Consider the following 17,479-nt stretch of genomic DNA (forward strand, 5'->3'; position numbering starts at 1 on the left):
CACCCTAAGGACAAGTTACTGTATTTTTTGCTCTATAAGACTCACTTTTTCCCTCCTAAAAAGTAAGGGGAAATGTGTGTGCGTCTTATGGAGCGAATGCAGGCTGCGCAGCTATCCCAGAAGCCAGAACAGCAAGAGGGATTCCTGCTTTCACTGTGCAGCGATCCCTCTTGCTGTTCCGGCTTCTGAGATTCAGAATATTTTTTTTCTTGTTTTCCTCCTCCAAAAACTAGGTGCGTCTTGTGGTCTGGTGCGTCTTATAGAGCGAAAAATACTGTATATACACTGTACAACAGAAAGTAATGGCCTGAGTTACCTGTTTACTGATATTCACCCACCTCTCTGCTTTCAGACAAAGGGCGGACTTGGAAAAGGAGAAGGAATTCCAATATAAGCTGCTTGTGGAAGCTGGGGGGCTAGAACGACGGCAAGCGATTTCACGCCCGTGGGTTTATTCGTATTTCCAGCATCCTTTTTTAAATGTGGGAGATGAGGATTAAAGAGCAAGAACTTTTCCCAAGAACAACTCGCAGGCACGTAGCTGTGTTGTTCTCGCCTTACTCCAAAATGTCAGCATCCGGTTATTCACTTGTATTTAATTCAATAGAGGCTGTTAATCCACACAATGAGAGCTGTTGCGTTCTGACTAATCATCTCGCAGATTCTCAGTCAAAATCTATTGCCAAAGCCCTCTTTCTAAAACAAGCAACGGAGGGGGGAAATGGCTACATCTGGACCACTGGGCAATTTTGGACACTGGGCATTATTTGTCAGCAAGAAGACCTGGAGAACCCACCGTTGGAGAAGTCAGCTGTCAGTGAAATCAAATGAAAGTTGCACTCCGTGTTCTAAAACACGAACAGCAGATAGGTGAGCCATAGGCAACATTAAGAAAACGAAGATCATGGCCACTGGTCCCATCACCTCCTGGCAAATAGAAGGGGAAGAAATGGAGGCAGTGAGAGATTTTACTTTCTTGGGCTCCATGATCACTGCAGATGGTGACAGCAGCCACAAAATTAAAAGACGCCTGCTTCTTGGGAGAAAAGCAATGACAAACCTAGACATCATCTTAAAAAGCAGAGATATCACCTTGCCAACAAAGGTCCGTATAGTTAAAGCTATGGTGTTCCCAGTAGTGATGTATGGAAGTGAGAGATGGACCATAAAGAAGGCTGATCACTGAAGAATTTATGCTTTTGAATTATGGTGATGGAGGAGACTCTTGAGAGTCCCATGGACTGCAAGAAAATCAAACCCATCCATTCTTAAGGAAATCAACTCTGAGTGCTCACTGGAAGGACAGATCCTGAAGCTGATCCTGACTCCCTGGAAGAGACCCTAGTGTTCGGAAAGATTGAGGGCACAAGGAGAAGGGGACGACAGAGGATGAGATGGTTGGACAGTGTTCTCGAAGCTACTAATATGAGTTTGACCAAACTGCGGTAGGCAGTGGAAGACAGGAGTGCCTGGCGTGCTCTGGTCCATGGGGTCACGAAGAGTCGGACACAGATAAACAGCAGCAACAGCAGCAGGCAACATGTGGACTGCAAGTTAGTTTTGTCTGGACAACCCCCTCCCCAATTCACTAGTTTTGCGCTTTCTCGAGGCCAGGGACGAGGAACCTGTGATCTTCCAGATGTTGAGACCGTGGCTTCATTCATCCCTGAACACTGGCTGTGCTGGTTGGTATGGGAGGGAGTTGGGAGTCCAACAACGTTCAATTCAGAGCGGCCTTGCCGTACGACGAAGGTTGCGATTCAAGTGGTGTCACACAAATGTCACCCTTAGCTCTTATGGAAAGCTTGGGCAGCCTGGGGCACTCCAGTTTTTGTTTTATCTATCCTTGCTAGCGTATGCTTCAGAATGGGGTACAGCTATAAAAACAGATCGATTCCCAGTTCACAAAGAAGTAAAACACCCAAGTGGGATTCATCTATCCAGGCTGATTAAAGGAGTTTCCTACAAATGTCTGAGGAACAGAGACAAGTTTTAATCTGGCCGTGTTGACACCAACCATGCTTCTGAGAGGACAGGCCTACAAATGGGACACCATTGCAGAGAAGATCCTTTCCCATGTCAACTCATGTGATTTGTAATCCAGCACATAGCTGTCAAGTGTCCCTTATTTGAAGGGACAGTCCCTTATTCCAGCGCCATGTCCCACTGCTGTCCCTTATTGATGGATGTCCCTCAAATGATGTCCCTTAAATTTCAAAGGAAGCAGCTCCTATCCCTCCCTCCCTGCCGGCCAGGGAGGAGGGAGGCTCCAACTGTGTTGCTTGGCTGTGTTGCTCAGCCAATAAGAAGTCTAAGAACGACTGGGGGGTGGAGCTTGCATGCCTTGTGTGTGGCTAGTTAATGCAAGCTGAGGGGGGTTTTGAATGCTGGACACCATTTTGTTGCACGTGCTGCTGCAAACTTTGCAGTGCAAAGCCAGGGCGGGGAGCCATCTTAAGTTGAGGCTGCATAGGCCTTGTGGTGCATGTGATTCAGATTCTATTCAGTTGAACCTCTGGTTACAAAGTTGGTTGGACAGTGTTCTCGAAGCTACCAGCATGAGTTTGACCAGACTGCAGGAGGGCAGGAAGATTGGAGTGCCTGGAACAGGTGAGGCCGCAGATCCCTTATTTTGGCTGCTGGTCCCTTATTTTCAAGGCTGCTGGTCCCTTATTTTCAAATCTGTAAATTGACAGCTATGATCCAGCAACACCTAGCAGGGCTCTGTGAGCCACCAGCTTGTAGAAACTGGAAATGGAACAGGATGCAAAATCCTGGCTCGCTCATTTCTACAGAACGTGGGGGTGACTGATACTTATGAGCTAGTTGGGTTATTCATTCGAGTGGCCCAGGAAGAAGAGGAAAACAGCAGGTGCCAGGCTAAAAACACATTTCCATTCACGTTTCACTCAGCTTGTTTATTACTGCAGTCACGGATAACACTTAAAACCCCATATGCCAATTTTTGAAAACAAATTTTAATTTTTAAAAAAAGTTTAGCATGTGTACAAAAAGGCATCAGAAGTGGGACATGGGAACTACAAGCATTGGAGAAGATCCATTAACACTTTACAATTAAGTGCCAGCTTAAAAATAAAATTAAACTCACAATCAAATGGTGTATTAAAAACATGCTTAAGAACATTGCAGTCTCAATTTCTGTCCTTTCCCCAATCCCCTTGTAAGAGGGAAAAACAAAAGAGGTAGAGCAATGTGTTTCTAATCCTGCCATCACCATACCATCAACCTGAGCTAAAGGGCCCCTTCTAGCATGACAGGTTTTCTATGACACTGTTCCGCGATTTACTAAAATAGGGATGGAGGTCAAAAAGTGTTCAGTGGGATAACCAATCGGGGAATACAGTTTTCCAACCCTCAATTAAGAATACTACTTCACAGAACAAACTCCACAAAAACTGATGAATAGCTTTTATTTTGGAAAGCTGCTCTAACCATGCACCATTTGGTTTGGGACAGCGTTGGCTTGAAACGTATTTTCAGGAATCCCTATACCCTAAGAACGCTTACGTGTGCTCCCTGGAAATTAGTTAGGCTTACTTCTACATAATACAAGAAATAAGGTTTGGTGCAAGGGCTTTGATGCTGATCCTACGAAGTTACACGACAAAACTTTGCAGTTCACAGGATGAATTTCTCGATCATGTCTTGCAAGTAGCTCTGGCCCGTCTCACACTAGTATTATGCAAGCAGCAAGCAGAGCTCATGCATGGTTTTCGTTGCCACAGAGTACAGCATTTGATGAAGCTAAAGATTACCTAGGATTTCCAATGCAACACAAGGCGCCCAGTTTAGAAAGAGTTACACGTGCTTAAACTGCATTAAAATCAATGGGGCAAGTTAGTTATGGCTAATTTGAGCTCCATCAATTTTAAGTGAGAATTTTCTGTGACTATTCAAAAAAAGCACCTTAGTGTGCCCCTTTTACACCTTTAAAAAAGGTCATCAAGTGTTCGTGGCAGGGGGCTCACCCCTCCCCCAATTCTTGCAACCTTTTTCAACATTACGCTAACATTAGTTTTCAGAAAGGAGGAGGCATTTACAAAAGACATCTATTAGTTGAAGACAGACTGCTACTTAAAATTTGAGAGCAAGCGGCAAAGAGCGTGCTAGTTCGCAAGGTGGAATAACAAAATCAGTTGTTGCCACACTGTCATGTCCTCAGGCTGAAAGCCAGTGTTCCTTAAATATTCCTCACTGCTTTTGCCAAACAGTATCCAAGCCACAGGGATCTCAAAAAATGCAGATGCTTATAAATTTGTTTCCTCTCATTTATTTAAAGGGAAGCCAGTACAGTCTATGTGCGCATTCAAAAACCACATCTCAGGCCAAAAGGTACCACAAAAGAATGGAATTATTAGCAAGTCTCAGTACATGAAAGTACTAAAAATCAGAATGTTCCTGGGCTCTTCTGCCGATGAAAAATCAGTAGGATTTCCCAAGTTCTCTTCGGTGATTTCATGTATCTCATACCCAAGAAAAAGACTACATTTCCCCATCAACATCTGGATGCTGTTCTGTCCTAGGCCACCAGCAAATGATACAGAACAAAGTTTGAGGGCATAATCCTTCCACCGCTAAGCTCTCAGAAAAGCGTCTGTAACTTAAAATCCACAAGTAAAAGCCGCACGTAAAAAAACACCTTGGGGCCAATACGGAAATTTTAGGAAACCTTTGCGCCCAATCTGGCAGATCTGTCAGCGTGCTTGAAATACATGGGCCCTGTGAACACACAAATGCGCGTGTGGGTGGTGGGTGTTTTTCTAAAGAGGAAACGGGGGAAACAGGGAGGTACAACCGCGGTGGGAGCACAAGAATTCAGTACAATGAAAACAAATGATAGCGTATAATGAGCACAAGTATTTATAACAGACATTTGTAAATAAGACCCCAGATACGGGCGTACGGTGCCGGTTTCGATTCAGTGTTATATACCACATTACAAAAGAACTATTATTTAAAAATAAGAAAAGAATAAAAGGGAAAGGAGGGGTGGGGAGCAAACAATCTAAATTGTTGAATGGCCTCCTGTCTGTTCCTGATAAACTTCAATCACATCTTCTTCTTCCATCCCCAGCTGTAAAATAGGAAACAATTATTATTATTATTATTATTATTATTATTATTATTGAAAAAATAGATATTCTGCATTCAGAACCATTGTTATTTTTCTTGTGGTTGTTAAGACATGACAGTAAACAAGAGAAGTTTGCAAACAAGCAAGCCCTGGTTATGTAAAATTACTGCCTTTAGTCAGATTCAAAACAGGAAGACTGGTTGAAATCACTGATTTCCCCATTTGTACTCTTGACATTTCCTTTTTTTAAAAAGTTGCACAGTCACTGTTCTATCTAACCATAAAAACTGTGTATTTACAACTACATACTGTTTTATGCCACCTAGGAGGGTAGACTTGAGCTGTTATTTCTAACTACACACACACACTACAAGTTGTTCTCATTTCAAAATATAGATTTCCATTTGTCTCTGCACACGTATAAAAACAGTGAGTGAGACAATTATAAAAAACTGGCAGAACTGCCTAGAAGTTTCCAGAAGCAAATGTCAATGCGTTCCACCCCCTTCCCGAAAATGTGATTTGACTGGTTGTCATTAATATTCCTAATTTGAAAGCCGAGCACAATCTGAAAGATCAAATTCTCAGAGGGCATCAACTGGAAGCATAAGGATGGCGTCTCCTTGTAAAGGGGCTAAATTCTAGTGCCTTACGATAACTTGGTGCTGTATCACCCCATTCTGTGCAATGACAATAATGCTCAGATCTTTTACTTATCACACACTCTTTACAGAAGAGATCCTGAATGCATTTGATACCAAGTTGTTAAGTCCAAGAAACGACGAAACGCAAGCCAAGCTTTGCTTTAACACAGCCGAGTTTTAATGTTCAGATCGTCTTAAAACTATTCTGTTTTTAAAAACAGCAACCTAACTGCAGCTTAATCATTTTAAATTGTATTTCAAAACAGATTTTTTTTTCTCTTCTTGATCCACTTGGTGGGGAGGTGCTACATTCACCATTTGCAAATCCTTTAGGGGCTGCAAGCGTGGCCGAAAGTAGACATAGCCACTCCATGCTTTTGCACACAAATCAGATGAGGACAATACAGGTAAAGGTAAAGGGACCCCGGACCATTAGGTCCGGTCGCGAACGACTCTGGGGTTGCGGCACTCATCTCACTTTACTGGCTGAGGGAGCCGGCGTACAGCTTCCGGGTCATGTGGCCAGCATGACTAAGCCGCTTCTGGCGAACCAGAGCAGCACACGGAAACGCCGTTTACCTTCCCGCTGGAGTGGTACCTATTTATCTACTTGCACTGGTGTGCTTTCGAACTGCTAGGTTGGCAGGAGCAGGGACCGAGCAACGGGAGCTCACCCTGTCGCGGGGATTCGAACCGCCAACCTTCTGATTGGCAAGTCCAGGCTCTGTGGTTTAGACCACAGCACCACCCGCGTCCCTTGATGAGGAGAATAACTACTGATCAAATGATCCATCCAATGACGAGGGAGAGGAGACTTTGCATCTCCATCAGGGCACTAAAGTTGGGCAGAAACCCGGTGCTTTCACTTTTGCCACCACCAAAACTGGTGGAGGTCTTGGGTCCTATAGAAAATTTGTTGGGTTCTGTGTGTGGCTAATTCAGCCCCAAAGCTGGGAGTAAGCTACCCCTGCTTTAACCTTCCAAACGGTCTGAGCCGCGCATTTAGCAGTGTGCACAGTGGAAAAAACGTACCTCTTTTGGAGTATGATTATCAGTAATTCTCTGACCCTCAAAGAGGAACCTGAGTGAATTCATAGGAACTCCCTGAAAAGGGAAAAGAGGGAGAAATTACTTTATTTCAAGTTGTAAGGCACTCACAAAAAGAACCGGAAAATGTAGATGTTCCTGCTTCGTTTTCTCTCTCTTCGGTCTAATGGAAGAATTAAAGCACCAACAAATTCTCTCATGAGCTGAAAAGCATGGAATATGTAAGTTAAGGAACCCAACCTTAGCGTCTGCGCCATGTATAGGGCAAGTACGTTTTATAGTCACACACACTGGCTTGCTTATAACCTAATCTCCATGCACCTGCCCTTCTGCCTGGTCATTCAGAGCAAATCTTCTTCTGCAGATCATCAGTGAGTTATATCCTTACAGTGGTACCTCGGGTTAAGTCCTTAATTCGTTCCGGAGGTCCATTCTTTAACCTGAAACTGTTCTTAACCTGAAGCACTATTTCTGGGTTAGCGGAGTCTGTAACCTGAAGCGTATGTAACCTGAAGCGTATGTAACCCGAGGTACCACTGTATTTTAATCCTGTTGTTGCTTTCGTTATTTCAATTGTTTATCGTCTGCCACCCTGAAAGCATTTTGCTTTCTTACTGTGTTTATAGCTCACCTTTCTTCCATCATGGAACCCAAGGCAGCCGGTATGCCCCACGGAGGACCTTAAGGTCCATAAATAGCAACACCCTAGAGGTCCTGGGGCCTAAGGAATTTAGATTAGCCTCAACCAGAGCCAGGGCCTTTTCAACACTGGCTCCAACCTGGTGGAACGCTCTGCCTCAAGAGATCAGGGCCCTGCAGGATCTGATTTCTTTCCACAGGGCCTGTAAGACAGAGTTGTTCTGCCAGGCCTTTGGCTTGGAAACAATTTGATTCCCTCCCCCTCTTTCTTTTTTCCTTTCTCCTCCTGTGATGAGGCTGCATTTAATGTTTTAATGTTGTATTTTAATCTTGTTTTTTAAGTCGTATTTCAATCAACTTATTTTTATATTGGTTGTTAGCCGCCCTGAGCCTGGTCTTGGCTGGGGAGGGCGGGGTATAAATAATAATAATAATAATAATAATAATAATAATAATAATTACAATGCAAAAATTCTGCCCACAGCCATCCCTGGGTGGGATCAAACCCCCAACCCTCTGGTTAACAGCCAAAGGCCCATTGCACCACAGAGACCCTAAAAGCTAACACAGGTGTCATCATCACAAAATTAGACGTTAACACAACACATATTCCTCTTCAATTCCACTTTCACAGGAAGAGAAGTGTATTTTAAGAAGGAAGATAAAGAGCTCCCAAATTTCACAAACCTGTCTCTGACAGTACGATTCTTTAAGTTTTTTTAGATGCGTTGTCATTTTCACCTTGAAGTGTATTTCGCTGCTGTCCTGCAAACAGAATACAAAATCTATTAGCTTTCCCACACGTTATTAAAAAGGCAACTGGTTTCTCCAACGGTTTACAGTGGAAGATAATGCTCAAAAGTTCATCTTAAATTTGTCTGACTGCTTGTTCCTTCAGTGTATCTATTACCAGTAGCTAATGAATAATCTGCAAGAATTATTGGACTGCAAGAAGATCAAACCTATCCATTCTTAAGGAAATCAGCCCTGAGTGCTCACTGGAAGGACAGATCCTGAAGCTGAGGCTCCAATACTTTGGCCCCCTCATGAGAAGAGAAGACTCCCTGGAAAAGACCCTGATGCTGGGAAAGATGGAGGGCACAAAGAGAAGGGGACCACAGAGGACGAGATGGTTGGACAGTGTTCTCAAAGCTACCAGCATGAGTTTGACCAAACTGTGGGAGGCAGTGGAAGATAAGAGTGCCTGGCGTGCTCTGGTCCATGGGATCATGAAGAGTCGGACACAACTAAACAACAACAACAAAATGAATAATCTGAAGCTTCATTTTGTTCTGTTTTAAAATAGATGGGGTTTGCTGAATACGGGCAAGGTCATTGAGTGAGTGATTGCTGAACAACTCCAGGCACGCCTGGAAGAAGTGGACCATTTGGATCCCTTCCAGTCAGGATTCAGGCCTCATCATGGGACTGAAACTGCCTTGGTCGCGCTGGTCGATGATCTCCGGTGGGCTAGGGACAAAGGTGAGAGCTGTTTCCTAGTTCTGCTGGATCTCTCAGTGGCTTTTGATACCATTGACCATAACATCCTTCTGGACCATCTAGAGGGGCTGGGAGCTGGGGGCACTGTTATACAGTGGTTCTGCTCCTTCCTCCTGGGCCGTGTTCAGAAAGTGGTGGTAGGGGATGACTGTTCAGACCCCTGGGCTCTCACTTCTGGGGTGCCTCAGGGTTCTGTCCTCTCCCCCATGCTTTTTAACATCTACGTGCAGCCGCTGGGAGAGATCATCAGGGGGTTTGGGTTGGGTGTTCATCAATATGCAGATGATACCCAGCTCTACCTTTCTTTCAAATCAGAACCAGTGAAGGCGGTGAAGGTCCTATGTGAGTGTCTGGAGGCGGTTGGAGGATGGATGGCAGCTAACAGATTGAGGTTGAATCCTGACAAGACAGAGGTACTGTTTTGGGGGGCGGGGCAGGTGGTTGTGGAGGACTCCTTAGTCCTGAATGGGATAACTGTGCCCCTGAAGGACCAGGTGCGTAGCCTGGGAGTCATTTTGGACTCACATCTGTCCATGGAGGCACAGATCAATTCTGTGTCCAGGGTGACTGTTTACCAGTTTCATCTGGTACGCAGGCTGAGACACTATCTGCCAGCTGACTGTCTCTCCAGAGTAGTGCACGCTCTAGTTATCTCCCGCTTGGACTACTGAAATGCGCTCTACATGGGGCTACCTTTGAAGGTAAACTACAACTAATCCAGAATGCGGCAACTAGACTGGTGATTGGGAGCGGCTGCCAAGACCACATAACACCTGTCTTGAAAGACCTACATTGGCTCCCAGTACATTTCTGAGCACAATTCAAAGTGTTGGTGCTGACCTTTAAAGCCCTAAATGGCCTCGGTCCAGTATACCTGAAGGAACATCTCCACCCCCATCGTTCTGCCTAGACAGTGAGGTCCAGCGCCAAGGGCCTTCTAGCGGTTCCCTCGCTGCGAGAAGCCAAGTTACAGGGAATCAGGCAGAGGGCCTTCTCACTAGTGGCACCCACCCTGTGGAACGCCCTCCCACCAGATGTCAAAGAGAAGAACAACTACCAGCCTTTTAGAAGACATCTGAAGGCAGCCCTCTTTAGGGAAGCTTTTAATGTTTATCAGACTACTGTATTTTAATACTTTATTGAAAGCCGCCCAGAGTGCCTGGGGAAACCTAGCCAGATGGGTGGGGTATAAATATTAAATTAGTAATAGTAGTAGTAGTAGTAGTAGTAGTAGTAGTATCTTAAATTCTGGACTTGTGCCTTTATTGAAATGTGTCCTTTATTCACCAGCTCTGGCTAGCGAAAACAAAACCACAACCCATAGCAAAACCATCAGCCTTTGCACGTCAACACATTCATCAGCCTTGTAACAAGTCAAACCATCTAAAGAGTCCACTTATCTACTCAGAGTGGCAGTAGCTATGCAACATCTCAGGCAGAGGTCGTTTTTAGTCCAGCTGTCCAACATCATTTTAAGCAGAGATGAGAGGAACTGAACCCAAGACCTTCTGCATGAAACGCATGTGTCAATGTGTATACGTTTGATGAAGAAGAAGAGGAGTTTGGATTTGATATCCCGCTTTATCACTACCCTAAGGAGTCTCAAAGCGGCTAACATTCTCCTTTCCCTTCCTCCCCCACAACAAACACTCTGTGGGGTGAGTGGGGCTGAGAGACTTCAGAGAAGTGTGACTGGCCCAAGGTCACCCAGCAGCTGCATGTGGAGGAGCGGAGACGCGAACCCTGTTCCCAAGATTACAGGTCTATCGCTCTTAACCACTACACCACAGTCCACCCAGTGTTTAAACTTATACCAGTGGAACAATTGAAATGTTCACATTAAATAGACTATGTAAGAGCTCACCTGCCCAATGACTTTGAGTTTAATGTATTCTCCCTCTTTCTTATCTCCCAAGTCCTCTGCTGAAGGTTTGGCTTCCTGCAGAGAAAAAGGAAACAAAAAAAAAAACAGTGATAAACTACAATACAAACTATTTCCACTGGTCAGTTCTATGATAGCTTTTTGCAAGTTTACAATGAATTAGTGCCACAATAGGAACCTATACCTAGTGAATTTATCAGACAGAATACTGCAATGACTCTAGGGATCTGGGGCACACAGTCAACTTATGTGGGGCAATAAAAAAGCTCAGCCGTGTCCCATGTGAAATTAGCGCACAACCTAGTACATAGCCAGTATTTTCCCATAATAACACATTGCAGGCAAAGCAATGGTGGTCAAGCTTGCCTTCCACAGAAACCTGCTTGCAAAGAACTGATCTTCTCACTGAGTAGCCCTGCTTCTCTATAAGCTTTCACACTTTGAAAATCAATGTAATATATTGGGGCTGGCGTGGAAAGTTTTCAAGTCCACGCACAAGCAAAAAGCACCAACAGCTCTGCTTTATAATGAGCTACAGAGCACGATGATGGGAGCAATTGCCTTCTTCTTAGTGTTTTTATTCTTGATCTGGAAAAACAAGCATTTAGGCACTTTCAGGAAAGCTAGACTCCCCCAAATAATTATTTTGAGTTCTCCAAGGTGGCAACTGGTGGGGGGGGGTGTTGGTACGCCTTTTCTGGGTAGCTCCCCATCTCTCGAATGATCTCCCCAGGGAAACTCCCTCCCGGCAAAAACTATTTCCCCAAGCCTTTTTTAAAGCAATTGAATCTATGTAGTTTCATTCTCTTCCAGTCTTAGTGCTTTCACCTCTGTTGCTTTCATTACATTACTGTTTTAACTGGAGTGGGGAGCCACCCCAAGAGCACTTTCCTGGAGGGCAGGCTATCATTTTTTTAAATAAGCAAAGCAAGTTCTTTTGCAAGGCTCACATCTTTTAAAAGGCTTTGCAAGTACAGCACTGAAAAGATCTGCAGAAAGGACAGCACTGCACCCCTTAGTACTTCTTGCTGAGCAAGAATCTTGCTTAAAACTTCAATTTATCTTTTTCATAGCTTGAAGGCGGGGGAATGTGTTAACTGCCTGTTCACCCTACAACAGACGGTTTGCCAACCAGAAGCGTATACAGTGGACGCTCAGGTTGTGAACATGATCCGTGTGGGATGCATGTTCCCAACCCGCAGTGTTCGCAACCTGCATCTGCGCACGCGCGGGTTTTGATTTGGCGCTTCTGTGCATGCGCAAAGCGCGATTTAGCGCTTCTGCACAGGCGCGACCGCCAAAACCCGGAAGTACCCCGTTCCGGTACTTCCGGGTTTTGGCGGTCCACAACCAGAGAAAACACAACCTGAAGCGTCTGTAACCCGAGGTATGACTGTACTAAAAGAAATTGGCAGTTACAGTGAATATACTTCTTCCACAGCAGAGCATGACCATAGTTTGTATTGCTGATGAACAGAAACATTTATAAGGTAATGCTTCTAGCCTCTGAGAACCTGAAAATGTGAAGTGCCGAATTTTTCGCTCTATAAGACGCACCAGACCACAAGACGCACCTAGTTTTTGGAGGAGGAAAACAAGAAAAAAAATATTCTGAATCTTAGAAGCCAGAACAGCAAGAGGGATCGCTGCACAGTGAACACAGCAATCCCTCTTGCTGTTCTGGCTTATGGGATAGCTGCACAGCCTGCATTCGCTCCATAAGACGCACACACATTTCCCCTTACTTTTCAGGAGCGAAAAAGTGAGTCTTATAGAGCAAAAAATGCGGTAAATGCAAGACCAGAGGAATTGGGAGCAATAAAGCGGGCCTGTTTAAAAGGATAAGAAATCAGCTAACTACTGTTGCCAAACATGTAAATGGAGAAGGCAGAGTTTTGAACAATTTGAAATCAATTAATATACAATTGTGATTTAACACCTGCATACCTGAGCCCAGATATAAACCCTTAGCTCACCATGACATTCATCTATGAGAAATGACTTGATACTGAAGGCAAACACCAAATAAGAACTTGCAGATTTATGTGTTTTGAGCCACAGCTCACATCAAATCTGTTTATGCTATTGCTACAAAGAACACTGATGTAGCACTGCTGCTGATTGTTTCCCTATTGTTTCCATTTCATTAACATCATATTTATAACCGAAGTTAATGCAGTGTTTAAGTTCTTGAAAGGGTGTTCTGTTTAACACTACAGTTCATTAACGACATTAAGTAAAACAGCCACAGTAGTAAAAGAAAGTTAATTATAACCTATAAATGCAATATCAATAGACAGATGAGCTACCAGTAGTTTTTTAATTTTAAATTTACAATAGAAATTGATGAACGGTTGAAGTGCAGCATTATGGAAAGTAAACAAAGGGTGAGTATGGGATGAGGGAAATAATTATTAATGTTTGGAGTGAAAGGAGAGATACTCTTTTTGGGGAAACTAGTGTCACTAAAACAAAGTCTTATAGCCATCTTCAAGACTAACAAATTCATGCTGGGTTAAATTTTCACACCAAGTATTTATGCACCATAACAGGAAAAGCTCCGAAAAGAGATGTTCATGTTTTAAAAAATGACTATGTTTAGATGCAACACCAAAGTTTAGCTTCGGGCTTCTATGCTTCCCTCCAGCGTGACCCCAGGGAAGAAGAAAGTGTTATGTTTGAACCCAGCAAAAACTGCGGTTAGCCTTCAACTTCAAAATGTGGTTTATGTTGCTGGCTTGCTCCAATAGGCCATAGTTTACATTAACCACAATTTAGGGTTTTGACGTAACCTTTTAAATTAACTGCAGTTTAGTATTAATTTAAAAGGACGCATCCGGTCTCCTCCTGACAGTTATGCTGGTAGCGGAACTCTCATACCCTTAACCCCAGTTTACTTTATCCTATTGGCCCAATTCGAATGTAAATTCTGCACTAGCTGAAAAACAGCTAGCTGAACTATTTTTTAAAAAAAATATTAACAGCTGCAACCAAACCATTTCACAATTCTTATTCGATCACGGTATCAAATAGATTTTCTCCCATACACACACAAACCCCCAAACATACACCCAGCACTGCAGCCAAACATTCACCATGGCAAGAAATGATCTCCTACTCAAGGACATCTCACACAAAGCGAAACAGGGGACATCATTTTTGCAAGGTCTTTCCAGGGAAGGCACACATACAAAATATGGACGCCAGAGGCTAGGATCTAAACCAGGCATAGGCAAACTCGGCCCTCCAGCTGTTTTGGGACGACAACTCCCATCACCCCTAGCTAACAGGACCAGTGGTCAGGGACGATGGGGACTGTAGTCCCAAAACATCTGGAGGGCCGAGTTTGCCTATGCCTGATCTAAACCAATGGCTTAAAGTGACAAGAAAACAGATTCTGACTCAAAACATCAGGAAGAACTCTTTTGACAGTTAACAGCTGTTGGACAGTGGACTCCCGCTAGGGGTAGAATCGTGGCGTCGGAAGGGACCCTGAGGGTCCTCTAGTCCACCCCCCTGCGACGCAGGAACCTTTTGCCCGACGTGGGGCTGGGAACCCACCCACCACCCTGAAAATTCAGGGTCTCATGCTCTTAACGCCCCGAGCCGACCCACAGGTTGGCGCACTCGCCTCGCACGGGATCTTTTGAGCAGAGGTTGGGGGGGGCCACCGCCTGCCCTGTAGGATCTAGTTGAGATCCCTGCATTGCAGGGGGGGGGGACTAGATGACCCTGGGGGGTCCCTCCCTCCCATCCTATGTTGACCCAACGTTGCTTTTGTTTCTTGGCTCGCTTTCCCCCCACCCACACCCCCCATTGAAATGCTATGAGGAGGTCCGAAATGAAACAAGGAGAAGACAAGGGACCCCGACAAACCCCAGCCCCCCTTTTTGGGGTCAAAAGGCCCCACAGATCCAACCCTCCCCTCCCCAAATCCCCTCTCTCGCTTTATCCCACGTAGGGACCCCAAAGTGTGGGGGGTCCGAAATGAATCGAGAAGAGGAGAGGGACCCCGACAAACCCCCAGCCCCCCTTTTTTGGGTCAAAAGGCCCCACGGCCAGACCCACAGCTCCAACCCTCCCCAGATCCCCTCTCTCGCTTTATCTCTCACGTAGGGACCCCAAAGTGTGGGGGTCCGAAATGAATCAAGAAGAGGAGAGGGACCCCGACAAACCCCAGCCCCCCTTTTTTTTGCTCAAAAGGCCCCACGGCCAGACCCACAGCTCCAACCCTCCCCAGATCCCCTCTCTCGCTTGATCCCACGCAGGGACCCCAAAGTGTGGGGTGGGAGAGGAAAGAGGTCGAAACACCGCCGCCACCCCCCCACCCCACAACCCGGAGGTCTAAAGCCTTCGGAGGGGCGTCTATGCGGCGGGGAAGAGGCGCCTCCGCCTGCCGGCCTTGCGCTTGATTATCCCCGGGGCTTTTCCTTCCCCCTTCCCCGAGGATCCTGGAGAGGCCTCGGCGGGGAAAAGAGGACCGGGAGCAGGAGGAGGAGGGAAGCGGCTACCTGGTCCGACATGGCTCCCCGCCGCAGGCTCAGCTGGGCCGGCCGCCTCCGCCTCCCTCCGCAGCCAAGGAGCAGCCTCCGCCGCCGCCTGCCCTCAGTTCTTCTTCTTCCTCCTCCTCCTCTTCTTCTTCCTCTTCTTCCTCCTCCTGCCTTCTCTCTCTCTCTCTCTCTCTTTCTCGGAGACACGGAGCGGAGACGGAGAGCACAACCCCCAGGCCGGCGAAGGAGGGAGTTCCTCTGCGCCTGAGCTCACTTCCCGCTCCCTGACGCGGCGGCGGAGGAGGGGAAAGGAGGAGAAAGAAGCTTCTCCTCCTTTCGCTTCCCTTTATTCCCTCCTTCTTTCCTTCCCTCCTTCTTCCCTCTTCTCCTCCTCTAGTGGCATTAACGGCGCAGAACTTAATCCGTTTCGGAAGGCCGTTGCGAAACCAAAGCGTTCCAAAATCCGAAGCGCGCAAAGTAATGCGCCACGATTTGAGAAAAAGCAGTTATAAGCTGAATAACAAGTTATTTTCTCCTACCGATAGGGAGCCCACTTAAGGACTCTAGACGGGCTCTTGGATACCCCATAAGGGAAGAAGGGCAGATTTTGTTTACAACGCTAGCAATTTGGGGAAAATTTTATTACCATGTTCAGAAAAATTTCTCTTTTCAGGAATATCAAATCTGTCTGCACTCCCCCACGCTCTTGGGAGCCCCCCAAAAAATTAAAGGGGGAAAAAACCTGGATGTACGTTTCCAAACTATAAGATAAAAAAACAAATCGAATAAAACCTACATGCAGCAGTGTTTTGTGTTGTGTACATATGATGTACATATTTTGTTACGTGCAAATGGCTTGTAGATACCCATTAGGTCCATAAATTACCACGTAGCATATACAGTGGTACCTCGAGTTAAGTAATTTGTTCTGGAGGTCCGTTCTTAACCTGAAACTGTTATTAACCTGAAGCACCACTTTAGCTAATGGGGCCTCCTGCTGCCAGGGCACGATTTATGTTCGTATCCTGAAGCAAAGTTCTTAACCTGAAGCACTCTGGATTAGCGGAGTGTGTAACCTGAAGCGTATGTAACCCGAGGTACCGCTGTACAGTCATACCCCGGGTTGAATGTGCTTCAGGTTGAGTGCTTTCGGATTGCGCGTTAATTCCAGGTTTCACCGCTCGTGCATGTGCAGATGCTCAAAATGGCATCATGCGTATGCATGGAAGTGGCAAAACGTGAGCCACGCACGCGCCATCACGTCTTATGTTCCATTCAGGATGCGAACGGGGCTTCCATCAAAATGTTAAATACAGTGAAAAGATTAGCTATTCACAACCTTCCAAATGGATAAATGAACAACTCGGCTCTCTTACAAACATACAGTCCAAAAAGGCACCCTCTCTCCCTCCCTCCTACCTTAAATTTACATCACAGCAGTTTCCAGAGCCAATACTATAAAACTCAAAACATCTGTTTGGCTCAGAGAGCTATGATCCAATTGGAAAGAAAGACCTGATTGTGTGTGCAGTTCCCTCGTGACCATGCGCTCAACTCTTGGATTACAGCCATGAATTGCAGAGACTTGGTTCACCTTTTGCTTATAAATCAGGATTAATTTCACTTAAGTATAAAGTGGAACAGAAGGTACTGATGCTATTTGCATCAGAATTCACATTCTGCTTTCTGTCTGCGTTTAGATCTTTCTGATCCAAGTTCAAGCCAAGAGCATGTTCAGCGTAATGGTTTTACTGGTGCGGGTCGGTAGATGTGCCCATGCTGTAAACAAAATCTGCCCTTTTTCCCTGATGGGGTATCCAAGAGCCCGTATAGAGTCCTTAAGTGGGTTCCCTATCAGGAGGAGAAAATAACAGAGGCCAACCAGAGAATGTTGAGAAGCAAAGCAGCTAGTAAGCCTGATCTTTATTAAAGCTGTTGCAACAGGGTGCTCCCCTCACACGCAGGAGGACAGAGGAGGACCTAGAACAAAGGTGTGCCTGCCCTTATATAGACATTTTAAATTCCCTGCCCTGGAGCTCAAGACCACCCCACCATACATCATACATACATCACAGAAGGGGTGTAACCCAAGACCACCCCCCACAAACATCATACCTACATCACAGAAAAGGCGGTCTACAACAGAAATTTGAATGTTGTTGATTTGGTGATTTCTAATTTC

At 45.4% G+C, this 17,479-nt stretch overlaps 2 protein-coding genes across 2 annotated transcripts in view; one reads left to right on the forward strand and one right to left on the reverse strand.

Moving 5' to 3' along the window:
- Positions 1-3,989, forward strand: part of KIAA2012 — an 85,449-nt gene extending 81,460 nt beyond the window's left edge. The window contains exon 21 of the mRNA XM_083403401.1: positions 353-3,989. Within this exon, the coding sequence (XP_083259527.1) occupies positions 353-500 (148 nt within the window). The 3' untranslated portion in view covers positions 501-3,989. The remainder of the gene's footprint in view (positions 1-352) is intronic.
- On the reverse strand, positions 2,959-15,690 carry SUMO1 (small ubiquitin like modifier 1). The gene is made up of 5 exons (XM_083403705.1): positions 15,319-15,690; positions 10,790-10,864; positions 8,113-8,190; positions 6,772-6,843; positions 2,959-5,095 (listed from the first exon to the last, which is right to left on the reverse strand). The coding sequence occupies exons 1-5, from the start codon at positions 15,328-15,330 to the stop codon at positions 5,027-5,029; spliced, it is 306 nt and encodes a 101-aa protein (XP_083259831.1). The 5' UTR covers positions 15,331-15,690; the 3' UTR covers positions 2,959-5,026.
- Between the last annotated feature and the right edge of the window lie 1,789 nt (positions 15,691-17,479).

Source organism: Podarcis tiliguerta (assembly GCF_965153285.1).
Source record: "Podarcis tiliguerta genome assembly, chromosome: 1".
NCBI lineage: Eukaryota > Metazoa > Chordata > Lepidosauria > Squamata > Lacertidae > Podarcis > Podarcis tiliguerta.